The 23,998-nt window shown below is 52.3% G+C and overlaps 1 protein-coding gene across 1 annotated transcript; it reads left to right on the top strand.

Moving 5' to 3' along the window:
- Window positions 1-2,593: 2,593 nt before the first annotated feature.
- On the top strand, window positions 2,594-20,204 carry LOC140900488 (digestive cysteine proteinase 2-like). Its single transcript, XM_073317838.1, has 11 exons — window positions 2,594-2,645; window positions 3,914-3,970; window positions 5,504-5,596; window positions 10,907-11,079; window positions 11,763-12,003; window positions 13,108-13,309; window positions 14,169-14,362; window positions 14,870-14,961; window positions 15,552-15,713; window positions 18,413-18,602; window positions 20,017-20,204. Exons 1-11 carry the CDS (start codon window positions 2,594-2,596, stop codon window positions 20,202-20,204), a joined length of 1,644 nt encoding a protein of 547 aa, XP_073173939.1.
- Window positions 20,205-23,998: the final 3,794 nt, after the last annotated feature.

Raw genomic sequence — 23,998 nt, forward strand, 5'->3', positions numbered from 1 at the left:
TAAGGTGATTCAAGTGTCCTGCATTGAACCGACCATCCTGGAAAGGAGCTGGTCCATCCAGAAAAGGGGCCCATTAGGAATGTCTCTGCCCAGTCCTGACAGTAGACACCTGTAAGGGAAGCAAATCATTCTGGATCATATGCCACCCAGCCCTGTCTGGTGGAATCGCCCCACGTGCTGGGCCGCTGAGCAAATTGCTGCCAGGAGTCACCAGGGAGGGGCAGATCCAGTGCCCAGAGAATTGCACCCAGGGGAATTAGGAGCCAGAGTGTCATGTTCCAGCATGAAATGGATACCTCTGCAATGGGGACTTCTGGGAAATCTTTGCAGCAAAACTTTTCAAATTAGACTGAATAACGTGCTAGAAAATAAACTTTAAGGAAGAGACCCAGGCCAGAGGGTTGCCTGGGGACCTAAAAGGTCTTTTCTTTCTCTGTCTTCTAGGAGCTGGAGCTGTGAGTGGAAAAAAAACAATCCCGAATGAATTTTGCTGAGGCTCATTAACACACCATGTGGAAGAAGAATCCCACCTCTGGTCTATATTCCCACTGTTTCTCTTGACCGTCTGACACTGGACTCTGGCAATGGTGTTGTGGCTACAGAGTCCACTGCTAGCCGCTGCAGAAGCAACCCGTGACAGTTGCACAGATAGGGGCTGCCTTTCAGCGATGCTAGCATCACCTTCAGCCCCATTCTCCCTTGCGTCAGTCTCTTACCTTGTGATCTCCAAGCACCACTGCCGGGGGCAGCTCCTTCTCTTCCTCTTGCACTTGACTTTGCACAGCCCTGGTGATACACTGCTAGCGTAGGACGTCACCAGAAATGCTCTGAGGGTTTATCGTTATGAGGCTCAGCAGACATTTTAGCCCTTCCGATTAATGAATGGAAGAGCCTGACTCTGCCTCCTCCATCAATGCCCGTCCTCTTGAGCAACCCTGACAAACACCTTCAGAGGAAATGGCCTGCATCTGCTAATGCAATGAGTCCCTGCAGCTTCCTGGCTGCCAGAGACAAAGTGATCTGGACTCAGATCCCGTGTCCAGCCTGTGGCTGGTGTGAGAGGCTTCACGGCAACAGATCAGTTACTGGAGAATCTGGGCGTCTATTCTCCCTCTCGGCTTGTTGTCTCTTGCCTTATTCTTAGATCATAAGCTCTTTTGGGAAATGAACTGTCTTTATGGGTGTGTATAGTGCCTAGCACAATGGGTCCGGGTCCTTGGCTGATGGCCAGATGCTCCCACAATACAAATAGGTTAGTATTAATTCCTGAGGATGCTCTTAAAATCAACAGCTCAAATTTTCACTTTCACCTGCACTGCTGTAAAGCCCAAGTAACTCCATGGACCTCAGCGGAATCACACCAGCTTTATCCTTGGGAACCAGAGCAGAATTTGGCCTGAATTTCTTATGAGCATAAGCATGAGCTGGGAGGATCCGGTCAAAAGAGCAGAGTTCTTATCTCCTTTGTTTGGGGTTCCAAGGAACATACTGACTCAGCTGGCAGTGAAAGTGTTTGCTGGTGACCTTGGGATGGAAACCAGCTGTAGCAAGTGGAGAGAGCGAAGGCTACCTGAGAATTAGTTACTAAGCATTTTCCCTTTTCTGCATTCTTTATCAGTGCTTGTTTATTCTGTTTTTAAACCAAAAAAACCCCACATAAATGGCCTGACCAGCTGTTGCCACTGACTGAAAGCTGAGGGATGAGTCAGACACAAAGTATTCAGCATTTCTCCAAGATCGGGGTTCATGGGGCGTGGGGATCAACCTGGATGCTTCTACAGAGATTCTTAGCATCCTATATTGGACCCCACATATAGCACCAAGACACATTGCCACAGGAGGCCATCGATTTTGGGTGCCCAAGCACCTCAGAAAACCTATGGTGTCTCAAGGTGCCCCCCTCACCCCAATTGATATCCCCAAAATGTCTGCTCTTAATGCCTAGAGAACTGGGTAAGGCCAGGCTGCAGAAGGACAAATCACATTCTCCTCGACTGCTGGTTCTAACAGCAGATGGAAACAAATTGTGTGGAGGAGAGAAATGAGGTGGGGGTCTTGAAGGAGCAATATCCTGGGGTGACACCACAATATAGTTGTCTCCGACGCCCATCACTGTAGTACTGAAACACCGGGCAAGTGAGATCTGCACGGTGAGATCCAGAACGGGCGTTGCAGTGTGCAGAGACGAAAGCAAAAACGATGCAGCACTGCCAACTTCTAGAGCCTGTTCATCCCCGCCAATGGACAGATCCAAGGCCTTTGAGTCGACAGTCCCCACACACACCACTCCCCATCCCAGGGACGGCGTCTTTTGGCCTTGATCTGTCCTACAATGATTGTCTTTCAGTGAGAACATGCTGAGCCAGTGCTTCAAACCCTGGACCTGCAGCAGCCAACAGCCTGGGTACAAAGAAATGACCAGGCCCTTGAATTCAGTTGCATTTCTTGAACCCACCCATGGGGCGGGGCCGACTTTTCCCATTGGTTGACAGAGTGCTGATGATTTACATCCAGCCTCTTTTTTAGGGGGCTTCTGGGAGGTTCGACTTGCAAAGAGGGAATGAGGGATTGCCTGGCTGCACGTCCTTCACCCATGGCGATCCTCAGGCGGATGCTGATTCTTCTGTTGTGGAGCTGTTGCTCAGGTGAGTTTACTTCCCTGCTAATCCCGCCCCACCCTGTGTATTGGCCGCTACTGGAAAGGCATCTTTGCTGCCCTGCCGTGAGTGCGGTGCTGGGCCATCTAGCCTAACGCCAATGTGCTTGGTCCAAGAAACCGGGGAGACGGCGAATGTTCCCTTGTTCACGGTGCTTGCAGTCCCTTCCGTGACTCCAGAGGCGAGGCAGTGTGGGGGCTGCGTCCGACTGTCAGTCTGGGAGCGAGCAGCTGCGAGTCCCACGGGGCCTGTCTGCCTCCAGCAGCCTCTGTTAAGAATCTCCCTTCGTAGCCATGCCCGCCAAGTTCTGTCTCTTCTCTGCCCTGAGGGCCATGGCCTGCCCTGAGGCCAGTGGGACTCGGGGTGTGGTGGGAGTTTTCCCCGGCAGAAAGGGGGGCGGGAAATTAGGAGGGAGCAGGGGGTAGGAACTGAAAAGCCAGGGATTCTCTGGGGCCTCCCTCGTTCTGGCCTGGGCAGAAATATTGCTGTCCACACTAGGTACAATTGCTTGCTGGGACAGAGAGTGCTGACATGAAGCAGCCTCTATCCACCGATGGTAGCCAAGGATTTAGCCCACACCCCAGACGCTCGCTGGCCTCTCTGGGAGTTGCGGGTGCGTGAGATCAGCGGGACTGGTCCCATTGTGCCCTCGGACTTGGTCTGGGAGAGTGGGACACAGCAGGCATGTGAATTAGGCATGGGGTGTAAAGTAGTTAATTCTGGGGTATAGCCCCTGCGCTGCTTTTGGGGGAGGGAGTTTGGGGGGGGAGTGCCCCTCCAGAACTCTAGCACCCTGTCCAGGCCATGCTCATCTTCTCTTCCCTTCTCTGCATGCATAGGTGCTGGAACTAGGGGTGCTCCTGCACCCCCTGGCTTGAAGTAGTAATAACAACCCAAATCCCTGGCTTCTGCCTTCAGCACCCCCCCCTATAAAAATTGTTCCAGCCCCACTTTTTGCATGTGAGCCCCAGGGATCTGGGAATAGTTTCGGGAGGTCACATCCCCAGCTCGGGATGCTCAGGGGTCAAGAGCTTGATAACAGGTCACCCCACGTGATAAGCCAGCAGAGTTTCCTTCCCACTCAGCTGTCTAACTCACTGCCAGCGGGACTGCTCTTTGCACCTGGCTGGGATAGACACTGTGCACGGCCCCCGCAAAGCTGTGAAGGTTTTGGGTCCTTTCATCTTCCCTCGGCTGGTCTTGGTGGGGAGTGAAGTGGCTGCTAGTCGGGGAATAAGACGACCCTTCTCTTCCAGGAGCCGAGGGCAACCTGCAACCACTCCCCAAGTTTGGAGATGTCTATCACGTTACAGGTAATGCTCCAGGAGGGGGCTTGGCCCTGCGTGTATTGGGGGCTGGGGGCTGTCCCGGGGTGGTGGTGAGGAAATGTCTTAAGGATGGGAATTCTGAGGCTTAATTAGCATTTGCAAAGTGCTTGGAGATCCTTGGCTGGAAGGTGCTGTAGAATCACACAGGGACAGATTTTCACAGGTATTTAATGCAGATAGGGGCCTAGTGGGATTTCCGAAAACTCTCATGTAGGTTGGGTACCTAACTCCCACTGGAAATCAATGGGAGTTGGTTAGGTGCTTATCTGCAGCTGTAGGCACCTAAATATCTTTGAAAATGTGGCCTGAAGTACTTTGGCAAGGCAGAAGTGGTGCTCAGCTCCAAGTCAAGTTTAGCCTGGGGTCTGGGTTCAAGGGTTCGGGGGGAGGGAGTTAGCTCTTCTCTTGAGATGTCAGACATATCTGGCTTGAGAAATCAGTCCCCTCCAGGTTTGGGATGTGTTCCAGCCACCAAAGCTGCATAGCTGGGTCTCAGATTCAAATCAGACCGCCCCCTCCCCAGCCACGAAATGCAAAGGAGTGCAGATTTAAGGCCCTGATCCCTACCTGTTAGAATACTGTTGTCCAGGTTTGTTCCATCGGTATAGTCTGAAAGACAGTTGCATCTCCTCTATTTAAGGGGACCGGCTGAGGTCTGTGTTTGAATGCCACGCTCCCGTGTAAGAGTCCAAAGAGTAGGGAGGAAAGTAATTCTGTAGAAGCCATGATATCACCCTCCACAATCAGAGCTGCAGGCTTAAGTGCCACAAAGGCAGGAGGGGGCTGGTGTGTTCCCTCCCCACTGTTCTCATCAGCTTGGTTTCCAGGACTGCTCACATTATGCACTGCAGAAGAGAGCCTTCAGCTCCCATTTCTCAGTGCCCTAGGAAGGAGGTGCCTATAATCTTGTTCAACGACACCTTGAAACAACCTTAAACCCCCCCCCCCCCCGTCCCCGTCCCCACCTCTCGCCCCTTTTGGAGCCTGGCAAATGAGCTTTTTTCCCCTCTGAAGTGGTTTGGCTAGGACCCCTATTGAGATGAACTTGCAACCTCCTCCTAGCTGGGCAAGTGCCCTGGGCCTCCTCCCAATGAGCTCTCACTAGAAGGGATGTCTCTGGCCACTGAAATTTACCTCCGTGCTGCCCCATCCCCCCAACCCCACTCTGTCGTGAATTCGCAGCCCTTAACAAGGATTTGCACTGCAAGCGCTGAACCATGAAACCAGGTTAGAGAACACTGGGGCAACCCCTTACCTGGCTTTTATACCCTCCCACTGGCTTCAGGGGGAGTTTGCCTGGGTGCAGGGTGAGCCGGGGCTCAGGATTAGGCTCCTGTGTTTAAAATCAACTGATCGGTTGCTCTTAACTTCCCCTGCATTTGCCCTGCAGCTGGCGAGCCCTCTCTGACCGGATGGGTGGGGCACACTGTCTCTAAAGTGATTAACTGTAACTAAGATCTTGTCCCTTGTCTCTTATGGGACAGGCTAATCTGGCTTCTGTCACCTTGTGTCCTGCAGGGGTTATCAGCCTGCCCTATGCTGAAATCAAGGAGCCCTTCGAAGCCTGGTACAACCTGACCGGAGGCCAGAGCCGTATCCAGTATTACCATGGTAAGTCACCGGGGTACTGTTGGGGTAGCGGTCCAGGGAGGCAGTGTCCTTCTCCCCTTACCCCCATTGAATGGATTGCCCACGTCTGGCTGCACGGCAGAGCTCTCTCCTCTGAATGCATCTAGCGCTGTGGATATGTCTCTGTCATAGCACGCCTAGAGAGGCAGCACCTGGGCCAAGGCCCCAGAGGCTAAGCCTAGATCAGTTTATGCTCTGGGGTGCAGATTCATAGATATTAAGGTCAGAAGGGACCACTATGATCATCTAGTCTGACCTCCCGCACAATGCAGACCACAGAATCTCACCCACCCACTCCTGCAATAAACCTCTCACCTATGTCTGAGCTATTGAAGACCTCCAATCATGGTTTAAAGACTTCAAGGTGCAGAGAATCCTCCAGCAAGTGACCCGTGCCCCATGCTACAGAGGATGGCAAAAAAACCCCAGGGCCTCTTCCAATCTGCCCTGGAGGAAAATTCCTTCCCGACCCCAGATATGGCGATCAGCTGAACCGTGAGCATGTGGGCAAGATTCACCAGCCAGATACCCAGGAAAGAATTCTCTGCAGTAACTCAGATCCCATCCCATCTAACATCCCATCACAGGCCATTGGGCCTATTTACCATGAATAGTTAAAGATCAATTAATTGCCAAAATCATGTTATCCCATCATACCATCTCCTCCATAAATGTATCGAGTTTAATCTTGAAGCCAGATAGGTCTTTTGCCCCCACTGCTTCCCTTGGAAGGCTGTTCCAGAACTTCACTCCTCTGATGGCTAGAAACCTTCATCTAATTTCAAGTCTAAACTTCCCGATGGCCAGTTTATATCCATTTGTTCTTGTGTCCATATTGGTACTGAGCTTAAATAATTCCTCTCCCTCTCTGGTATTTATCCCTCTGATATATTTATAGAAAGCAATCATATCTCCCCTCTGCCTTCTTTTGGTTAGGCTAAACAAGCCAAGCTCCTTGAGTCTCCTTTCATAAGACAGGTTTTCCATTCCTCCGATCATCCTAGTAGCCCTTCTCTGTACCTGTTCCAGTTTGAATTCATCCTTCTTAAACATGGGAGACGAGAACTGCACACAGTATTCCAGATGAGGTCTCACCAGTGCCTTGTATAACGGTACTAAAACCTCCTTATCCCTACTGGAAATACCTTGCCTGATGCACCCCAAGACTGCATTAGCTTTTTTCATGGCCATATCACATTGGCGGCTCATAGTCATCCTGTGGTCAACCAATACTCCAAAGTCCTTCTCCTCCTCCATTACTTCTAATTGATGCATCCCCAGTTTATAACTAAAATTCTTGTTATTAATCCCTAAATGCATGACCTTGCACTTCTCACTATTAAATTTCATCCTATTACTATTACTCCAATTTACAAGGTCATCCAGATCCTCCTGTATGATATCCCGGTCCTTCTCTAAATTGGCAATACCTCCCAGCTTTGTATCATCCACAGACTTTATTAGCACACTCCCACTTTTTGTGCTGAGGTCAGTAATAAAAAGATTAAATAAGATTGGTCCCAAAACCAGTACCTGAGGAATTCCACTGGTAACCTCCCTCCAGCCTGACAGTTCACCTTTCAGTATGACCCGCTGTAGTCTCCCCTTTAACCAATTCCTTATCCACCTTTCAGTTTTCATATTGATCCCCATCTTTTCCAATTTAACTCATAATTCCCCATGTGGCACCGTACCAAATGCCTTACTGAAATCTAGGTAAATTAGATCCACTGCATTTCCTTTGTCTAACAAATCTGTTACTTTGGTTTGGCATGATCTACCTTTTGTAAAACCATGTTGTATTTTGTCCCATTTACCATTGACCTCAATGTCCTTAACTACTTTCTCCTTCAAAAATTTTTCCAAGACCTAGCATACTACAGATGTTAAACTAACAGGCCTTTAGTTACCCGGATCACTTTTTTTTCCTTTCTTAAAAATAGGAACTATGTTAGCAATTCTCCAGTCATACGGTACAACCCCTGAGTTTACAGATTCATTAAAAATTCTTGCTAATGGGCATGCAATTTTGTGTGCCAATTCCTTTAATATTCTTGGATGAAGATTATCTGGGCCCCCCGATTTAGTCCCATTAAGCTGTTCGAGGTTCACTTCTACTTCAGATATGGTAATATCTACTGTTAGGGGGCTTATTCCTTCACCCACTTACTTCCGTGGTCCTTCTTGCATGAACAGAGAGCAACAATACCCGAAGTCCAAAGGTGCAAACAATTCAATGTTTATTGGGGTGAACTTCCAGCAAGCATGATTCCAGTTTCCTTCCTTAGTGTCCCCCCTTCCCAGCTCTGACACCACAGAGCCTTACACCTGTGTCCCTGTTCCCATTTCTGCCCTTAGCCAAACATGATTCCAATTTTCCCCCCGCCACCATTCCCTGTTCCCATTTCCCCCTTTAGCAAAACATGATTCCAATTTCCCCACCCCCATTCCCTGTTCCCATTTTCCCCACACACACACACTTCCTGATTGACTGCAGACTATATAGTAAAACTTGAGTTCTGCTTAGCTATACCTTAACCAATCATTTTCCTGAAATCTAACTAACCAATTTTAACATATTGTAACATGATTATTTAACCAATTATATCCCACCACCTTAATTAGTTTACACCTAGCAAAATTAATTATACAGCAGACAGAAACAATCACAGAACCAGACAGAGATTATACAGACAAACAATGGGGAAATGGGGACTACAGTGATAGAACAAACACAGAAATGAGGATTTCACATCCCAGCTATTGATAAGTGAATTCTTGCCAGACAGGATGCTATCAAACTAAGTTTCCTTTTACATTTTCTAGGCACTTCCCTTTCTCTGGAGGCGATGAGCATTATCAGGACAGGATTGTATTCCTAACAGCCCAATAGCACCTTCTTTCAATGTGACTAGGTTGGGATGTGAGGATGTGACCGGTCGCTTCCCAGCTTATGGCTGCCTCTGCTGCTTAGCCAAAGGCCTTAGCCTAAGCACAGGGCCTCAGACTGTCACAGTAAGAGAAGGCCCTTACACCTGCAGACAGTGATTTTGATTCTTTCTTTTCATAGAATCATAGAATATCAGGGTTGGAAGGGACCTCAGGAGGTCATCTAGTCCAACCCCCTGCTCAAAGCAGGACCAATCCCCAATTTTTGCCCCATATCCCTAAATGGCCCCCTCAAGGATTGAACTCGCAGCCCTGGGTTTAGCAGGCCAAAGCTCAAACCACTGAGTGATAAGAATACACCTAAATTCTTCGAGTATAGGCCTTACAGACAGGCCTGAATATCTATATCCTAACATCCACCTCCATATCCTCATTCCCATTTGTCATGCTACCATTACCCCGAAGATCCTCTTTAGCCTTATTAAAGACTGAGGCAAAGTATTTGTTTAGATATTGGGCCATGCCTAGATTATCCTTGACCTCCACTTCATCCTCAGTATTAAGCGTTCCCACTTCTTCTTTCTTTGTTTTCTTCTTATTTATATGGCTATAGAACCTTTTACTATTGGTTTTAATTCCCTTTGCAAGGTCCAACTCTACTGGACTTTTAGCTTTTCTCACCATATCCCTACATGTTCTGGCCTCAATAAGGTAGCTTTCCTTGCTGATCCCTCCCATCTTCCACTCCCTGTAGGCTTTCTGCTTTTTCTTAATCACCTCTCTGAGATGCTTGCTCATCCAGCTGGGTCTACAACTCCTGCCAAAGAATTTTTCCCCTTTCTTGGGATGCAGGTTTCCGACAGCTTCTGCAGCTGTGACTTGAAGTAATCCCAGGCCTCCTCCGCCTTTAGATCCACAAGTCCTTCAGTCCAATCCACTTCCCTAACCAATTTCCTTAACTTTTGAAAGTCAGCCCTTTTGAAATCAAAAACCCTAGTTGCAGATTTATTTTTGTTACTCCTTCCGTGCAGTTTGAACTGAATTAAATGATCACTCGAACCGATCATGATCACTCGAACCAAGGTCGTCCCCTACAACCATTTCTTCTATGAGGTCCTCACTACTCACCAAAACCAAATCTAAAATGGCATCCCCTTGTCGGTTCAGCAGCTACTTGATGAAGGAATCCATCAGCTATCGCATCCAGGAAAATCTGAGCCCTGTTGTTATTACTAGCACTTGTCCTCCTGTCTATATCTGGGAAGTTAAAGTCTCCCATGATCAGGCAGTTTCCATTAGTATTCACTTCATTAAAAACATTAAAAAGGGCTCTATCCATATCCAAATTAGATCCCGGCGGTCTATAGCACACCCCAAACACTATCCCAGGGGAGGCTCTAATAGTTTTCTTCCCCAACGTAATTTTTGCCCAGACGGACTCTGTCTTATCCATTCCATCGCTTCTTGTTTCTTTACATTCTACCTCATCCTTGATATACAGTGCTACTCCACCACCTTTACCTTTATTTCAGTCTTTCCTAAACAGCACAGACCCTTCAACACCGGTAGTCCAGTCATGACGACTATTCCACCCTGTTTCTGCTATCCCTATAGTATCTGGTTTCACTTCCTGCACCAGTAACTCTAGTTCCTCCATTTTGTTACCTAGGCTCCTCGCTTTGGTGTACAAACACCTTAATTTTTGCTGTTTGGCCTCGCTCACATTCTGTACCCGATTAGGCACGGTCATTCTACAGCCAGTCTGACCTATTAGACTGGTATCCAGATAAACTGGGCTTCTAGCGTTAGCGACTATCTGCACCCCCGAGCATAGGATCTGGCCCCAGCATATTACCAAGCTGAGGTCCTGACGCAGGCAGCCCCCGCAGCGAAGGCCGGGGGCGTCAGAGAGGGAAATCCAAGCCAGGACGCTCAGGCTGAGGCCCACAGTGCACAAGGCTCTGGTTTATGCCGTGATTCTTTGCTAGAGCGCGGTTAACGGCTTCAGGTCACAGCTGCTGCAACTAAACTGGCCACCCTCCCCTGGCCAGCAAGCCTGTTCTCCTCTCCACTCCTGACAGCGGCACGTCAGGGCAGCTCCGCTGGCGAACAAGTGCTGAGCAGGAGGGGAGCACCAGGGACTTGATCCTGCAGCAGTGAGCACCCCATTTACTCCTACTTAGCAACCTGGGGGAGTCCCACTAGTCCCACTGCCGTGAGTGCCGGGGCATGGGAGGCTACCTCTAGCCCCTGGCATGGCCCGCGTCTCCCAACCCCCGTCACTCAGCACAGAGTGAAGGTCGCCTCTGTTACGCTTCCCCTTGCCCTCAGGGAGGGCGTGAACGCCTACAGCACTGTTACAGCCGTCTATGGTAACTGTTTGCCCTGGGTGCGTCCCTGCAGGCCAAGTGATCACGTACCAGCTTGGCTCTCTGGAGCCATTCGGCGCCAGTTTCAAGGTGACCCCAGAAACCACAGAAACCGAGGCAAACGTTCGGAAGTGCTTCCGGGTCAACGGCACGGCTGGGGATCTCATCAGCCCGCAGAGCGTCTTTCCCCGCCTGGGCGGCTTCAAGGTGAGCCCACGTCTCGCGGGACCAGCCGAAGAAGGGCCCCAGATGCCAGGCATCCTGCTCGGCGAATGGGCTCTCCTTCCCCCCCGGGAGACCCTGTAGTTACCTCACCCTGCACCATACCACAGGGCCACTGGCCTTACAAAGCGCACGCGCCATGGGGCTCTGCGGCAAACTAGTGCATGATTGAGCCAGCACACCCCTTCCCCTGGCAGCGATGTTACAAGCACAGGGCCAGATCCAGCCCTGCCCTAAGAAAGGTGCCTCGCCACTCAAGTTGGTGGGGCTTGTGCCAGGGCTGGCTGGGGTCAAACTATCCCTCCCAGGGGTGCACAAGTGGAAAGGGGTCCGGGGAAGCCTACCCCATCCCCCTTGTACACCCTGAGCAAGGGCCAGGGATAATCAGCTGAAGGGGGATGGGGACTTCTCCCTTTGTGCACCCCCGGGGAGAATGTCCCCCAAGAGGGGAGGACTGACCCGCGTCTAGACTTCCAGCCACGAGGCGCGAGCTTGGCCTGACTGTTGCACAGCGAGCCTCCATCCTGCGGCTCAGAGCGCGCACAGCTGCTGGCCAGAAGGCCGTGGGCAGCGCCTCATGTTTGCACCGCGTAGGATCTCTCTTGCTCCGGCAGTTAACTGCCCCATCTCATTCGGAAACACTGCCCCTACGCCCGCTGCCTCCCCAGCCCGTGCGGGAGGAGCCCTACAAAGGGCAGCTCTGCACCGTGCTGCAGAACGTGTCCTACTGGGGCCGGAAGAAGAACGTCTACACCTTGTGGGTGGCCAGCTCCGCCGACGGCCCCGTGCCCGTCCACTACGAGATGCGGGGCTTCAACAGCCTGCTGGGCTCTCACTACGACAAGTATGAGATTGACTACAGCAGCTTTGCCCGCAGCTACCCAGCCGGGGTCTTCAGCCTCCCACACGGTAAGCGTACTGCTGCCCTGGTCTACAGGGCTTCCGCCATCACACCCATCACAGGCCTGTAGATCCAGCGGAGACACCGTCCATCCCCTCCATACCATGCAAGCGCTTCTGGCTACAGTAATACCTGGCCACGTCGCAGGCAAACACCGGGCAAAGGGGTTGGTGAATCAAGGGACTTGAAGCCAGATCGGTGCCTGTGTGGATGGCACTGGTGTCCTCACGGAGCACAGTCTGTTGGTGAAGCCGTACAGACTGGAAGGATTGCCCGTGCCATGCAGACTCCGGTTGGCAAACACTAGATGTGAACATACTGGCGCTGGCAAACCTTGCACTGGGCAGAGAAGTGTCAACTTTCCATACGGCCCCTCAGCGGGTGTGAAGCAGCATAGTTCTGCTGAGGTCTGTTTACACCTGTGGCAGCCACGTGGCCCTCCAGAGCCAGGCTGGCTAACCCGCTAGCTGATGCCAGGCTCCAGGTGCCTCAGCTTTTCTGACGCCCTTCTGATGAACTGCCCTGGCCCAGCCTGCGCCCTGGCGTCACGCCATGGTGTGGGTCAGGTGCCGTTAACACAGGCAGTGCCATTGGCTTGCGTGGGGAGGTGGGGTCTGAGAAAAAAACAAGCTCCGGGAATTTCCGAGATGATAAAGATGCTCCCCCTAACCAAACCTCCCCATGCTCGACCCTAGGGTTTGAAAACTTAACTGGACAAAAGTCCTAGAAAAGAGCTCTCCATCCCTTACTTCTGACCCAAGGACATGGGGAGGGCCCTCTGCAAGTGCCTAACACAGTGAACAACCGGTGCAGGGCCAGATTCTGCCCTGGATTTACACTGATGTAACCCTCCCCTCCCCCAACTCTAAGGGAATTACTTCAGATTAACAGCCGTGTACCGGCAAAATCTGGCCTACTCCCTACCTATAGGCCAACTACAACTTTATACTGCAGCAAGAAGTGAACTGGTGAAGATGCAGCTTGATTTATGATTGCTCAGATAAAGTCAATCCTGCTCTTGATAACCTTTGCCCTGCCAGTCTGCTCCAGGGATAATCTGTGCCTGCCACAAACTTGTCCATGACAGTTGCTTCTGCCTCTGTCCTTTCTAGGTCTAAAATGCGAGCACTGGCCTGGCGCAGGGCCGGAGCACCAGATCCTGGCCAATCCAATGCAGGAATTTGTCGGGAGAATTAGAGAAATAGACAGAGTCCATCACCGGCTGTTCCACCACTACAAGGAGAAGTTCAGGAAGACGTATAGCACTGAGAAGGAGATGGAACACAGGAAACGAACCTTCATCCACAACATGAGGTATGGAGCTATCTTGGAAAGGAAAGGAAAGGAAAGGAAAGGAAAGGAAAGGAAAGGAAGAACAAGAGGGTTTGTTTAAGCATCTCAAGGAATGATCCAAGGGACCAGCAAAATACTGGTTGCTTGATAGAAGCGTCTTCTAATAACAATGGAAGAGACTCCTGCCTGGCCTGTGTGGGAATGCGCTGGGGTACTCTCTTGAGAAGGGAGGATGCCTGGTAAACGTGCCCTCACGTATGGGTATGGGTTGGCTGCGTCGTAAGCCTGGAATGAACCCAGGACACAGTTTGAGAGTGATTTTGGTTGCTGTATTTTGGGCGTCCAGCTCGAGAGTTCGGGACACTCGGCCCATGCTGAAAATCCGCCCCGAGCGTCTCCAGCTGGGCACCCAAAAAATCCAGGGGTTGGGGCTGGAAAGTTTGGCTGCAAACCCCTGGCCTCTCCCACCACATGTGGGGCAGCCCCAAGATGAGGGAACTCCCCAGACAGCTAGAAGTGATGCAGGTTGAGTCTCTTGCATGACATTCCCCCGCAAGAGCAGCTTAGAGGGTAAGTGCTAAGGGATGACTGCTCTGCATCACGGCCCATGGAACCTGACCCAGATACTGTCCCAGGCCCTTCCCTCTTGTTACAGGCCTGAGCTTCTCCGGGCTCCAGACTAGGGGCCTCCAATCAGCTAACCTCAGCAGGTGGGAGGAGGAGGTAGCTTCTTCTGGGATTGCTTCTCCCATGCGCCCTGGCATGGCTAGGAGCCACCCATGCCGGTTATGATTGTTTGTTTTTTTGGTGTTACTGGGTGGCCACAAGGCAGTGCTGCCTGCTGTCCAGCTCCCTCTTCACGGCATCCATCCCCTCCCAGGTACGTCCACTCCAAGAATCGGGACAACCTGCCCTACAAGCTGGTGCTGAACCACCTGGCCGACCGCACCCCGGCGGAGATGGCCGTGCTGCGGGGGCGGCTAAAGAGCGGGGCCCCCAACAACGGGCAGCCGTTCCCGTCTGAGGGGTACAAGAGCCTCGTCCTACCGGAGAGCCTGGACTGGAGGCTGTACGGTGAGTGACACATGCCGTGCTCTGCCGCCCATTCTAACCTCCCAATGGAGCAGCAGGGAGTCCAAGCCCTGCCCAGGGGGCTCTCGTCTGGAGCCGCTGCATATGACAGCCTGAGAAGGGAAACAGATCCCAGAGAAAACTAGCGCTGATGCACTGCATACCCCGGGCACACCCCATCCCTACCTTCTCCTGACCAGAGATCGCGTAACCCAGACTAAGGGTACAGGCCTACATGCCTCTCTAGTGGCCGGGCCGTAGAAGAGATTTGAGTCTCGCGCGGCCTCCACCTAACGGAGCAGGTCTTTTAGCTCAGGCAGTAACAGTGGCTGTTTTTAGCTCTGAGGGTCCCAGGTTCAAGCCCCACAAAGGGCCGAAGTGGGGTCCGTTACTCTCTGCGAAAAGGAACTTTTCTGCAAAATGGCCACTTTCCCATGGAAGAATGTGGGAGATGTTAAAAACCCTAAACTACCTCACTGCAAACCGTCCTGTAACCCCCTCCCTCCCCAGGTGCTGTGACCCCAGTGAAGGACCAGGCCGTGTGCGGCTCCTGCTGGAGCTTTGCTACCACCGGGGCAATGGAGGGTGCCCTGTTCCTCAAGGTGAGAGCCCAGCTGCCTTGCGTGTCTAGGGAGGGAGCAGTTCAGAGTCTCCGAGGCAGGCTGGGCCATCTGAGCCCACACCCACTTGTCAGGCTCCTGCCACTAGTCCGGATCCTCTGGGCTGCTGGGGTGAAGAATCCACCCCTCCGGCCGAGCTGCACAGTGCTGGGAGTTAAGGTGGGAGCACTGAAGGGAACATGGCCTTGCTCCATGCCACGGGTGACCTCTGGCGCCTGATAAAAACCAGCTCGGGGATGTGGAGCATGGTGTGGCTGCTAGACACAACATGCCTGGGAAGTGGAGGCCACCCCTCACTGGGGAGAGGAAGCAATGCGGGGGGTGGGGAAAATCATCCTTGAATGGGACAGGGGGCAGCCGGGCATGCTCCAGTGACCCCCCTCTGCTCAGGCCCTGGATGGAGGCAGTGCCCAGAGGGAACCTTTTGTGCTTTTGGCTGGAGGAGGGAGACAACTGACCCCTCCTTGAGCCGGGGGGAAGCCCCATCCCCCTTCTCCTCTGGGCTTTGTGCATTACCCGGGACTCCGGAGCTCTCGGCTGGAACCCTGACTTTCTTCTGGCTGCCCCCCCAGACCGGAGTGCTGACCCCGCTGTCCCAGCAAGTCCTGATCGACTGCTCTTGGGGCTTTGGGAACCATGCCTGCGACGGCGGCGAAGAGTGGCAGGCATACGAGTGGATGAAGAAGCACGGTGGCATTGCCAGCACCGAGTCCTACGGGCCGTACATGGGCCAGGTGAGCGCTGGGCCAGCGGCCGAGGAGAGCACGGAGCCGTTTGGCTTGGGGGAGCTGACGAATTTCTTCACGCCGGTGGGAGATTCTGGGAGGGCCTTCGGGACGCTGGGCACCCTTGTGCCTGCTGTCTCCATGGGGGCTGAGGGTGCTTCGTACCCTATCTGGGGCATGCACAGGCCACTTCAGCCACTGCCAGGCCTGTCAAAGGCAAGACGGCCTTGTGGTTAAAGCAGTGGATGGCAACCTGGGTTCAATCCCCAGCTCCACCAGGCTCCCTCTGTGATCACAGGCAGATCGCCCCCGGCTGGACTGAGCAGGGCTGGATTTCCACTTAGGCACAGTAGGTCCATGCCTAGGGGCGCCCTACCTCTCCAAAACCGTGGGTAACACAAAGGGCAGCTGTAGGCAGCAGGGGGCGCTGAAGATGCTGTGCCTCGGGGTGCGTAAGGTGCAAATCTGGCCCTGGTGCTGAGCAGCTGCAGCGCCCACTGCCGATGGGGGTGCTGAGCACCTCCAGAAAGCAGAAGTGCTGCCCTCCTTCCGTGCCTCAGCTCTGCAGCTATAAAACGGATTCAACCCTGCCCCGCGTCCCAGGCTGGCTGAGACGTTACAGTGACGGGGGCTGCATCAGTACCCAGACAGGAGAGCGGCGAGTCTGGCAAAGGAGTCTTGTGCAGGAGAGGGACTTCTCACCCGTGAGCCGCTCCATGGAACTCAAGGAGATGGTGGCTGTGATGGCCAGGGCCTGCGTGACAGCTGTCGCTAACTCATCATAACCCTGGCGGTGGCTGGAGCGGCCTGTGTAGATCCAAACCCTGAGACTGTTCGGCTGGCGCAGGGTGGGGGAGATCTGGGCGTGACGGGTTGGATCACAGAAACCCCTTTGGGAACTGCCAACTGGTGGGCCCAGACTACTTCTGCCCCTGCTTTCCCTGCCAGGCTGGGACGCCAGCACCCTGTCTGGCCGAGCCAGACACGCCCGTCTGCTCCAACACAGACCCAGGGTCTGAACCACGTGCTCCAAAGCTGCAGACTTAAAAAGCGTTCCTGTCTTTAACACTTAGATGCTCAACTCCCGATGGGGTCCAAACCCCAAATAAATGGGGTCCAAACCCCAAATAAATAAAGCTTATACAGGGTAAACTCATAAATTGTTTGCCCTCTATAACACTGATAGAGAGATATGCACAGCTGTTTGCCCCCCACCCCCACCCCTGGTATTATTAATTAACCCAGGTATGTATTAAGTAAAAAGAGATTTTATTAAATACAGAAAGTAGGGTTTAAGTGGTTCCAAGTAATAGCAGACAGATCAAAGTGAATTACCAAGCAAAATAAAATAGCACACACAAGTCTATGTCTAATACAGTAAGAAACTGAATACAGATAAAATCTCACCCTCAGAGATGTTTCAGTAAGTTTCTTTCACAGACTGGACACCTTCCCAGTCTGCAAAAAGAACAGGAGGACTTGTGGCACCTCAGAGACTAACAAATTTATCTGAGCATAAGCTTTCGTGAGCTACAGCTCACTTCATCGGATGCATCCTTTTCCCCTGGTACAGCCCTTGTTCCAGCTCAGGTGGTAGCTAGGGGATTTCTCATGATGGCCGCCCCCTTTGTGCTGTTCCCCCCACTTATGTATCTTTTGCATAAGGCGGGAATCCTTTGTCCCTCTGGGTTCCCACCCCTCCTTCTCAATGGAAAAGCACCAGGTTAAAGACGGATTCCAGTTCAGATGACATGATCACATGTCACTGTAAGACTTCATTACCCACTTGCCAGCCCACAGGTATGCAGGAAGACTTATAAGTAAAACAGAAAGAAAAGGAGGACTTGTGGCACCTCAGAGACTAACCAATTTATTTGAGCATGAGCTTTCGTGAGCTACAGCTCACTTCATCAGATGCATACTGTGGAAAATACAGAAGATGTTTTTATACACACAGACCATGAAAAAATGGGTGTTTATCATTACAAAAGGTTTTCTCTCCCCCCACCCCACAAGTACTTCTTTTCTTTTTGCGAATACAGACTAACACGGCTGTTACTCTGAAACCTGTTATTAAGTAAAACAGAGCCATCTACAGGTAATTGTCCTGGTTAACGGGAGCCATTAAGATTCCAAACCACCACTAATGGCCCACACTTTGCATAATTACAATAGGATCTCAGAGTTATATTTCATATTTCTAGTTTCAGATACAAAAGTGGTACATTTATACAAATAGGATGACCACACTCGTATGCTCAAATAAATTGGTTAGTCTCTAAGGTGCCACAAGTCCTCCTTTTCTTTTTGCGAATACAGACTAACACGGCTGCTACTCTGAAAGCTTTGTAATGATACCTTACAAGAGACCTTTTGCATGAAGCACATTCCAGTTACATTAGATTCATGCTCATTAGCATATTTTTATAAAATCATATAGAGTGCAACACTGGGTTTAGTGTTTCTCCAATAAGACCAGTGAAACTCCCTCCTTAGCCAGGGGGAGTGTTAACAGACTGGACAGCCCAGCATCGACTGGCTGCCACTGGGCCAGAGCCTGCCCAGTCTGCTCTGCCATGGTCTCCGGATGGTGCCATGAAGGAGTCTGGGCCTAGGGCGGGAAGGAGAGATCTGGCTGAGGGGCTGGGCTCTGGATTTGACTGCAGTAGCCTTGTCACCCAGTTCTTGCACCTGTCTTTCCCCTCCAGAACGGGTACTGTCACTACAACCAGTCTGAGCTCATAGCCAAGGTCGCTGGCTACATCAATGTAGACCCCGGGAACGTCACAGCCCTGAAAGCAGCACTCTACAAGCACGGCCCGGTGGCTGTGAACATAGATGCCTCCCCCAAGTCCTTTGCGTTCTATGCCAACGGTGTCTACTACGAACCTGCCTGTGGTGAGTCTGGGGGAGCGCGAGGGGCTCTGCTGGGGGAGGACTTTGCTTCTCTCAAATTGGACAAAGCCAGGTTCCCTGCGGGCAGAAGCCGGGGCAGCTAATTGATTCTTGCCACTGCTAGATCAGACCCATGGTCCATCTCATCTAGGATCCTGTTAATTAATCATAACATCACTGTGACGAAGTGGGCCTGTTCTTAATGTTTCCTCCGAATATTGTGGGGGTGCCTCAGTTTCCCCTATGCAGTTCTTAAGTATCTAGGTGGTGGGGTAAGGGTGTGTGATCATTGCAGAGCCCTAGAGGGCAGGTGTGTGCAGGGGTCTGGACACAGAGAATGGCCAACACCCTGTTTCCTGGCAACTGATGGCCTGGGCCCTTCCCCCCCTGCAAGGTGAAAGCTGAAGGGTTGGAGAACAAAGGAATCAGGTGCCCTCCTGGCCCGGGAAAGGAACAAAGCCCAGAGGAGGAGGGGCTGGAGAGAGTCTCAGTTTGGGGCTGGCTGGGACATGGAGTGAAGGGCAGACGTGGTTGTCTGGCTCACTGCCCCCAAAATGGACCCAGCTGAGGGGTCCCGTTCTCTGCACCTGCAAGCTCTGTTTTAGACCATGTTCCTGTCGTCTAATAAACCTTCTGTTTTACTGGCTGGCTGAGAGTCACGTCTGACTGCGAAGTTGGGGTGCCGGACCCTCTGGCTTCCCCCAGCAGCTTTGTTCTCATGGTTGTGTTATTTCCCTTGGCTTCAGATCTAACAGAGGTAACGGCTGAACATGAGACTAGCCGCCAGGGCCAGGTCCTCGAGGATGCAATATAATGTCACTAAACTTAACTTTAAATAAAAATAAAGGCTACGGTCCCATCCGCCCAGCTGCATCAAAGGAAGGTGCCAGAAACTCCCAATAGAACAACCTATACATGCAGGGAAGCTTTTACCCTAACCCCATACAGAGAGTGACTGCCTAATGTCCTAAAGCAGGAAGATTCATAACTCTTATCTTTTACTCTACCTAACCTAACTATGGATGTTCCTTCTCAATGTCCAGTCCTCTAACTTTTGCTAAACTCATGGCCTCCATGATATCATGTGGCAGTGAGTTCCGCAGGCTAATTATGCATTGGATTAAAAGGCATGTATTAAAATGTTACCTTTTTTAATTCATTGGGCATCCCCTTGTTCCTGGGTGGCATTGACCTTCCCTGACACTCATTATCTTGCACCCCTTTTTATAGCCCCCTCTTATTCATTCCCCTTTACACGAACTCCTATAAGGCAGTTACACGATGAACATAGGAAGACATGTAGGGTGGTTCCTCTGCGCAGGGCATGGCCTGCTGGCCTCCTCTGCATGCAGGAAACCACAGCCCAGTCTCTCACCTCCCAGCAGAGGGAGACTAAATCTCCTCTCCTTTCTCCTAGGAAACAAGAGCACAGAGCTGGACCACGCAGTGCTGGCCGTGGGCTACGGGGTCCTGCAAGGGGAGAGCTATTGGCTCATCAAAAACTCCTGGTCCACCTACTGGGGTAACGACGGCTACATCCTCATGTCCATGCGGGACAACAACTGCGGGGTGACGACGGCTGCAACGTACCCCATCCTGGCCTGAGCGCTGATGCTGTGTGCAGGGCCTGTTCCCCCAGCCTTGCTCGAGAGACCAGCTAGCCCTGGGGAGAGAGACCTACACAGCTAGCTTTGGCTGAGTTCCCACTAGACTCCAGCTATGTGAACCGGCTGGAGGCCTGGCAGCAACTCTCTGGCTGGGGTAGGTCGCTCCCGGAGTGTTGCTTTAATACCCACAAATCTTCAGCACCACAACGGGTCTGATTCCCTCAAGGTCCTGTGAGATGCTGGGTGGCCTCCAAGCTGAGGGGCCCCCTGTGCCTCGCACCACCTCGGCACAGAAGCTCCGCAAGGCAGGGGCCATGCTGATGTGTGTCTATGCATCAGGCAAACCTGCCACCGTCACAGTGCTAATAACGTGTCAAGCAGTGGGGGGGGTGGCAAGCCACAGACGTTGGGGGCAGAGGGAGAGCTAGGCATGGCCACTGATGAGTGTTGGGTAGGGAAGCCAGCACTGCTAGGATCTCTGCTACACTGCGCAGCAGAAGGCTGCTGAATGCATGGAGAGCGCCAGGACAATAAACTCTAGGGAAGAACTTTGCTGTGTCTGTGTGTTTAACGGGGTGGGAGCTGGGGGAAGCAGGGTTTAGCCGTGCCTTGCCTCTATGCTGCCCGACATTGCCCCAGGGAGCGGAGCAGGGCACCCCTCCTGCTGGGGGCAGTCGCAAGGTGGGGCACGTAGCTGTTCTGAAACTGAACAGACACAGCCTGTGAGTCTGGGTTCAAAGAAACTTTCCAGAGTTAAGAGGACTTCCTGGGCTGGGGCTGAAGTAGAGGGCTGGGTGGATCAGGTGTCCTCAACAATAGTGCAAGCAAAGAGCAATGCTCCCAGGAACACACCAGCAGAGCAGGTACAGGCTGGGTTCACCTTAAGGAAAGCCCACCCGTTATCAATTCAAGGAGCGACAGAATAAACATCCCAAGAACATTCCGGTTCTACCAAAACTACTCCCGCCCCAGCTCTACCTGCCACGGGGTCTGGTGTGTGGTGCCACCGGTGTGATGAATATCACCCAAACCTCAGCCCACCAGTGGCTGGCTTATACCTGATCTGGGACTGACCAGAACTTTGCATACAGCTCCCATAACAAGCACTGGGGCCAACCTCCTCCAAAAGGGAAGAAAAACCAATTCCCTTTCCAGCCTCCCCCAGCCTGGCCTGGCTCAGGACAGTAGATTTCTCTTTGCTCCCAGCACCTGAACTTTGCCCCAGCCCTACTTTGCCTGGCAGCGTTGCTGACATATTTCTAGTAACAAAGGAACAGTGTGAGCACAGGCTGCAGAGACAGGGAAGCGAGAAAACCAGCCAGCTGCAGTGAGGAGTCCACCCCAGAGCCCCCCTCATCCCCAAAATGCCCAGACCGACCTTCAGGCTGGTGCATGCACAGGTGAGCAAAACAAAAGGCAGCCAGGCTGTGGGCCAGTTGCTGCTGCTCTTGGAAAAACAGAAATTCCATGTTTGTTCAGTGGAAACAGACAGTCAGGGATCCTCCCCCAGCCCAGCTGTACAGGTGTGTTGCAATCAATGGAGTAAAATGAGAACAGAACAGCAAGAGGCACCGAGAAGGAAGAAGTGGGGCGTGCACGGGATTTTTTCCAATACATTAGTGGGCAGTTCACAGCTTAGCATCAGTGACAGCTGTTGTATATTGGTAATGGGACAGGATCAAGCAGAAGTTTGTGCATCAGGACTCCTGGGTTCTACTCCCAGCTCTGCCACTGACTCATGCCTGGACTCTGTGTAAATCACATCAGCACTCCAGTCCTCAGTTTACCCATCTGTAAATTGGAGCTTACAGCTGTTGAGATTTCTCAGGCTTGGTTAATGTTCCCAGTGGGGATCTCTGGCTGGAGCAGTAGATATTGTGCTGGCTTGGAGGAGAAGTAGCTGCAGTGAGAGCCAGCTGCCTACTCTGGTTTTGTTTCAGACCCTCCGGCAGGGCGTGAAGGGGCAGCAGGGGGATTTTGATTCACGTGGGCGGTGATGCTCTTCCCAGACCAGAAGCCACTTTGAGATGCACTTTCATTTTCTTCGGAGAGGCTGCTTGTGAGTCACTGTCGCTTTCCCTTGAACGCAAGCGAACAGGCAGAGCTGACCGTTGTGAGCGATAAGCAGCCGGCTCTATGTTCCACGCAGCCCACTGTGAAAAACACCCACGGATGCTCCGTGCTGGAGAACATGCCAGGCCCAGCAAACACACCCCAAGAAAGGGGACGGATGGTTTCATCTGCTAGGCTGGCATCATCTTTAACACAGGACAGGGGAAGGGGGGGCGGATGTTAGAAGGCAGCTCCATGGGGCTGACCCCAGGGAAGCATAGTAATCCAGGCTCTTTCCCCTGCAGCAAGGGGTCTGACATTGCAGCTCCAGGGACACACACACATCCGCTGTCCTGCATCTTCCTCCAGCGCTCGGCTCCCTGCAACATTTGCCTCTGCAGCAGGTGAGCCCTGGAGAGAAGGGCAGTGCTACCCATGGCTACTAGACAAGCTTCTCCTACCTTCTCTGACACCTCCAGGAAGGACTGCACCATACCCCTGGAAGGAGGCTGCCCACGTGGGCCTAATTCTGATCCCCCTTGCATGGGCTTTGCACCGATGTCACTCGAGTGACTTTAATGGAGGGGCTCATGATTTACGCTGCTGGGACCAAGAGCAAGATCAAAGCCTGCTCCCCTCTGGCCCCAGAAGGGGCTGCCTCGGTTGTGCCAGAGGGCAGCTAAAGGCAATCCCCCCAATCCCCCAAACTGGCTGGTACCATTTCCTCCCCGGCAGCTCCTCCTCCCCCCTCCCTCTGTTCTGGAAGCTCAGCCCTGGTCCAGCATCAATAACACCCCGAAACCCCCAGCACAGCAGAACTCCAGAGGGAGGGGAATTATCCCATACACTGAAGGGCTCCTTGCTCTCCCGCCATCATCACTGGAGAGGTGTGAACCCAAAGCCATGGCCCTTCAGGCTGGGAGCTCAGCTGAGTGTTTATCCAGCTCCTAGCACATTCCTGGTGGGTCCTTAGGCGCTACCTTAATAAACACGTAACCTCTCCAAAGCCAAGCAGGGGCCGGCTGGGTAAGTGCTTGACCAGACTTCAAGGAAATCCAGTTGCTGCAAGCAGTGAGGGGCTAGGGGTGTTGTGGTTGCTGCTCTTCCCTTTGCCTCCGTGCTGAGCCAGTCCCCTGGGGTCCTGGATCTGTGTGGTCATTCCAGATCCCCTGGCACTTTCTGCAGGGGTAGGGGTGTTAAGTCTGCTGTCCTGACCCATTTCCAGTTTGCTCCCCTAAAATATTCCTTGGACATGAGATTTCCTTCACTTCCTGTCCTAAACTCCGCTGTCAAACAGCCACCATGTTCCACCCCAGAGGTGGCTGCATGGGCTGGGTGAAGGGACGCCTGTCTATGTGGTTTGCCAAGGCCAAGGCTGTAGTGAAAGGTTCTTTACAAGTTCCAGATGTTAGATAGACAGATGCTGTCCTTGGGAATGAAAGGCACCAGAGAAATGTAATACTAACACCTCCTGGCAAACCGTCCTTTTCACAGCGGCTTTGGGAGGGAGGCAGGAAAGCATGTGTTACCCATTTCGCAGATGGGGAAAGAGAGACACCCAAGGCTTCTCAGTGAGTCAATGACAGAGCCAAAATTAGAATTCAGGTGCTCTGGGGCACCCAGTCCTGACCTCATTCCTGTGAGCCAGGCTGCTTTTCAAACAGGAATGAACTTACCAACCACCAGAATGCAGCCAGCTCTGGGGTGGAGTGCAGCAGCTGTTCAACAGCATGATCAACG

Source organism: Lepidochelys kempii, chromosome 19 (genome assembly GCF_965140265.1).
Source record: "Lepidochelys kempii isolate rLepKem1 chromosome 19, rLepKem1.hap2, whole genome shotgun sequence".
Lineage (NCBI taxonomy): Eukaryota > Metazoa > Chordata > Testudines > Cheloniidae > Lepidochelys > Lepidochelys kempii.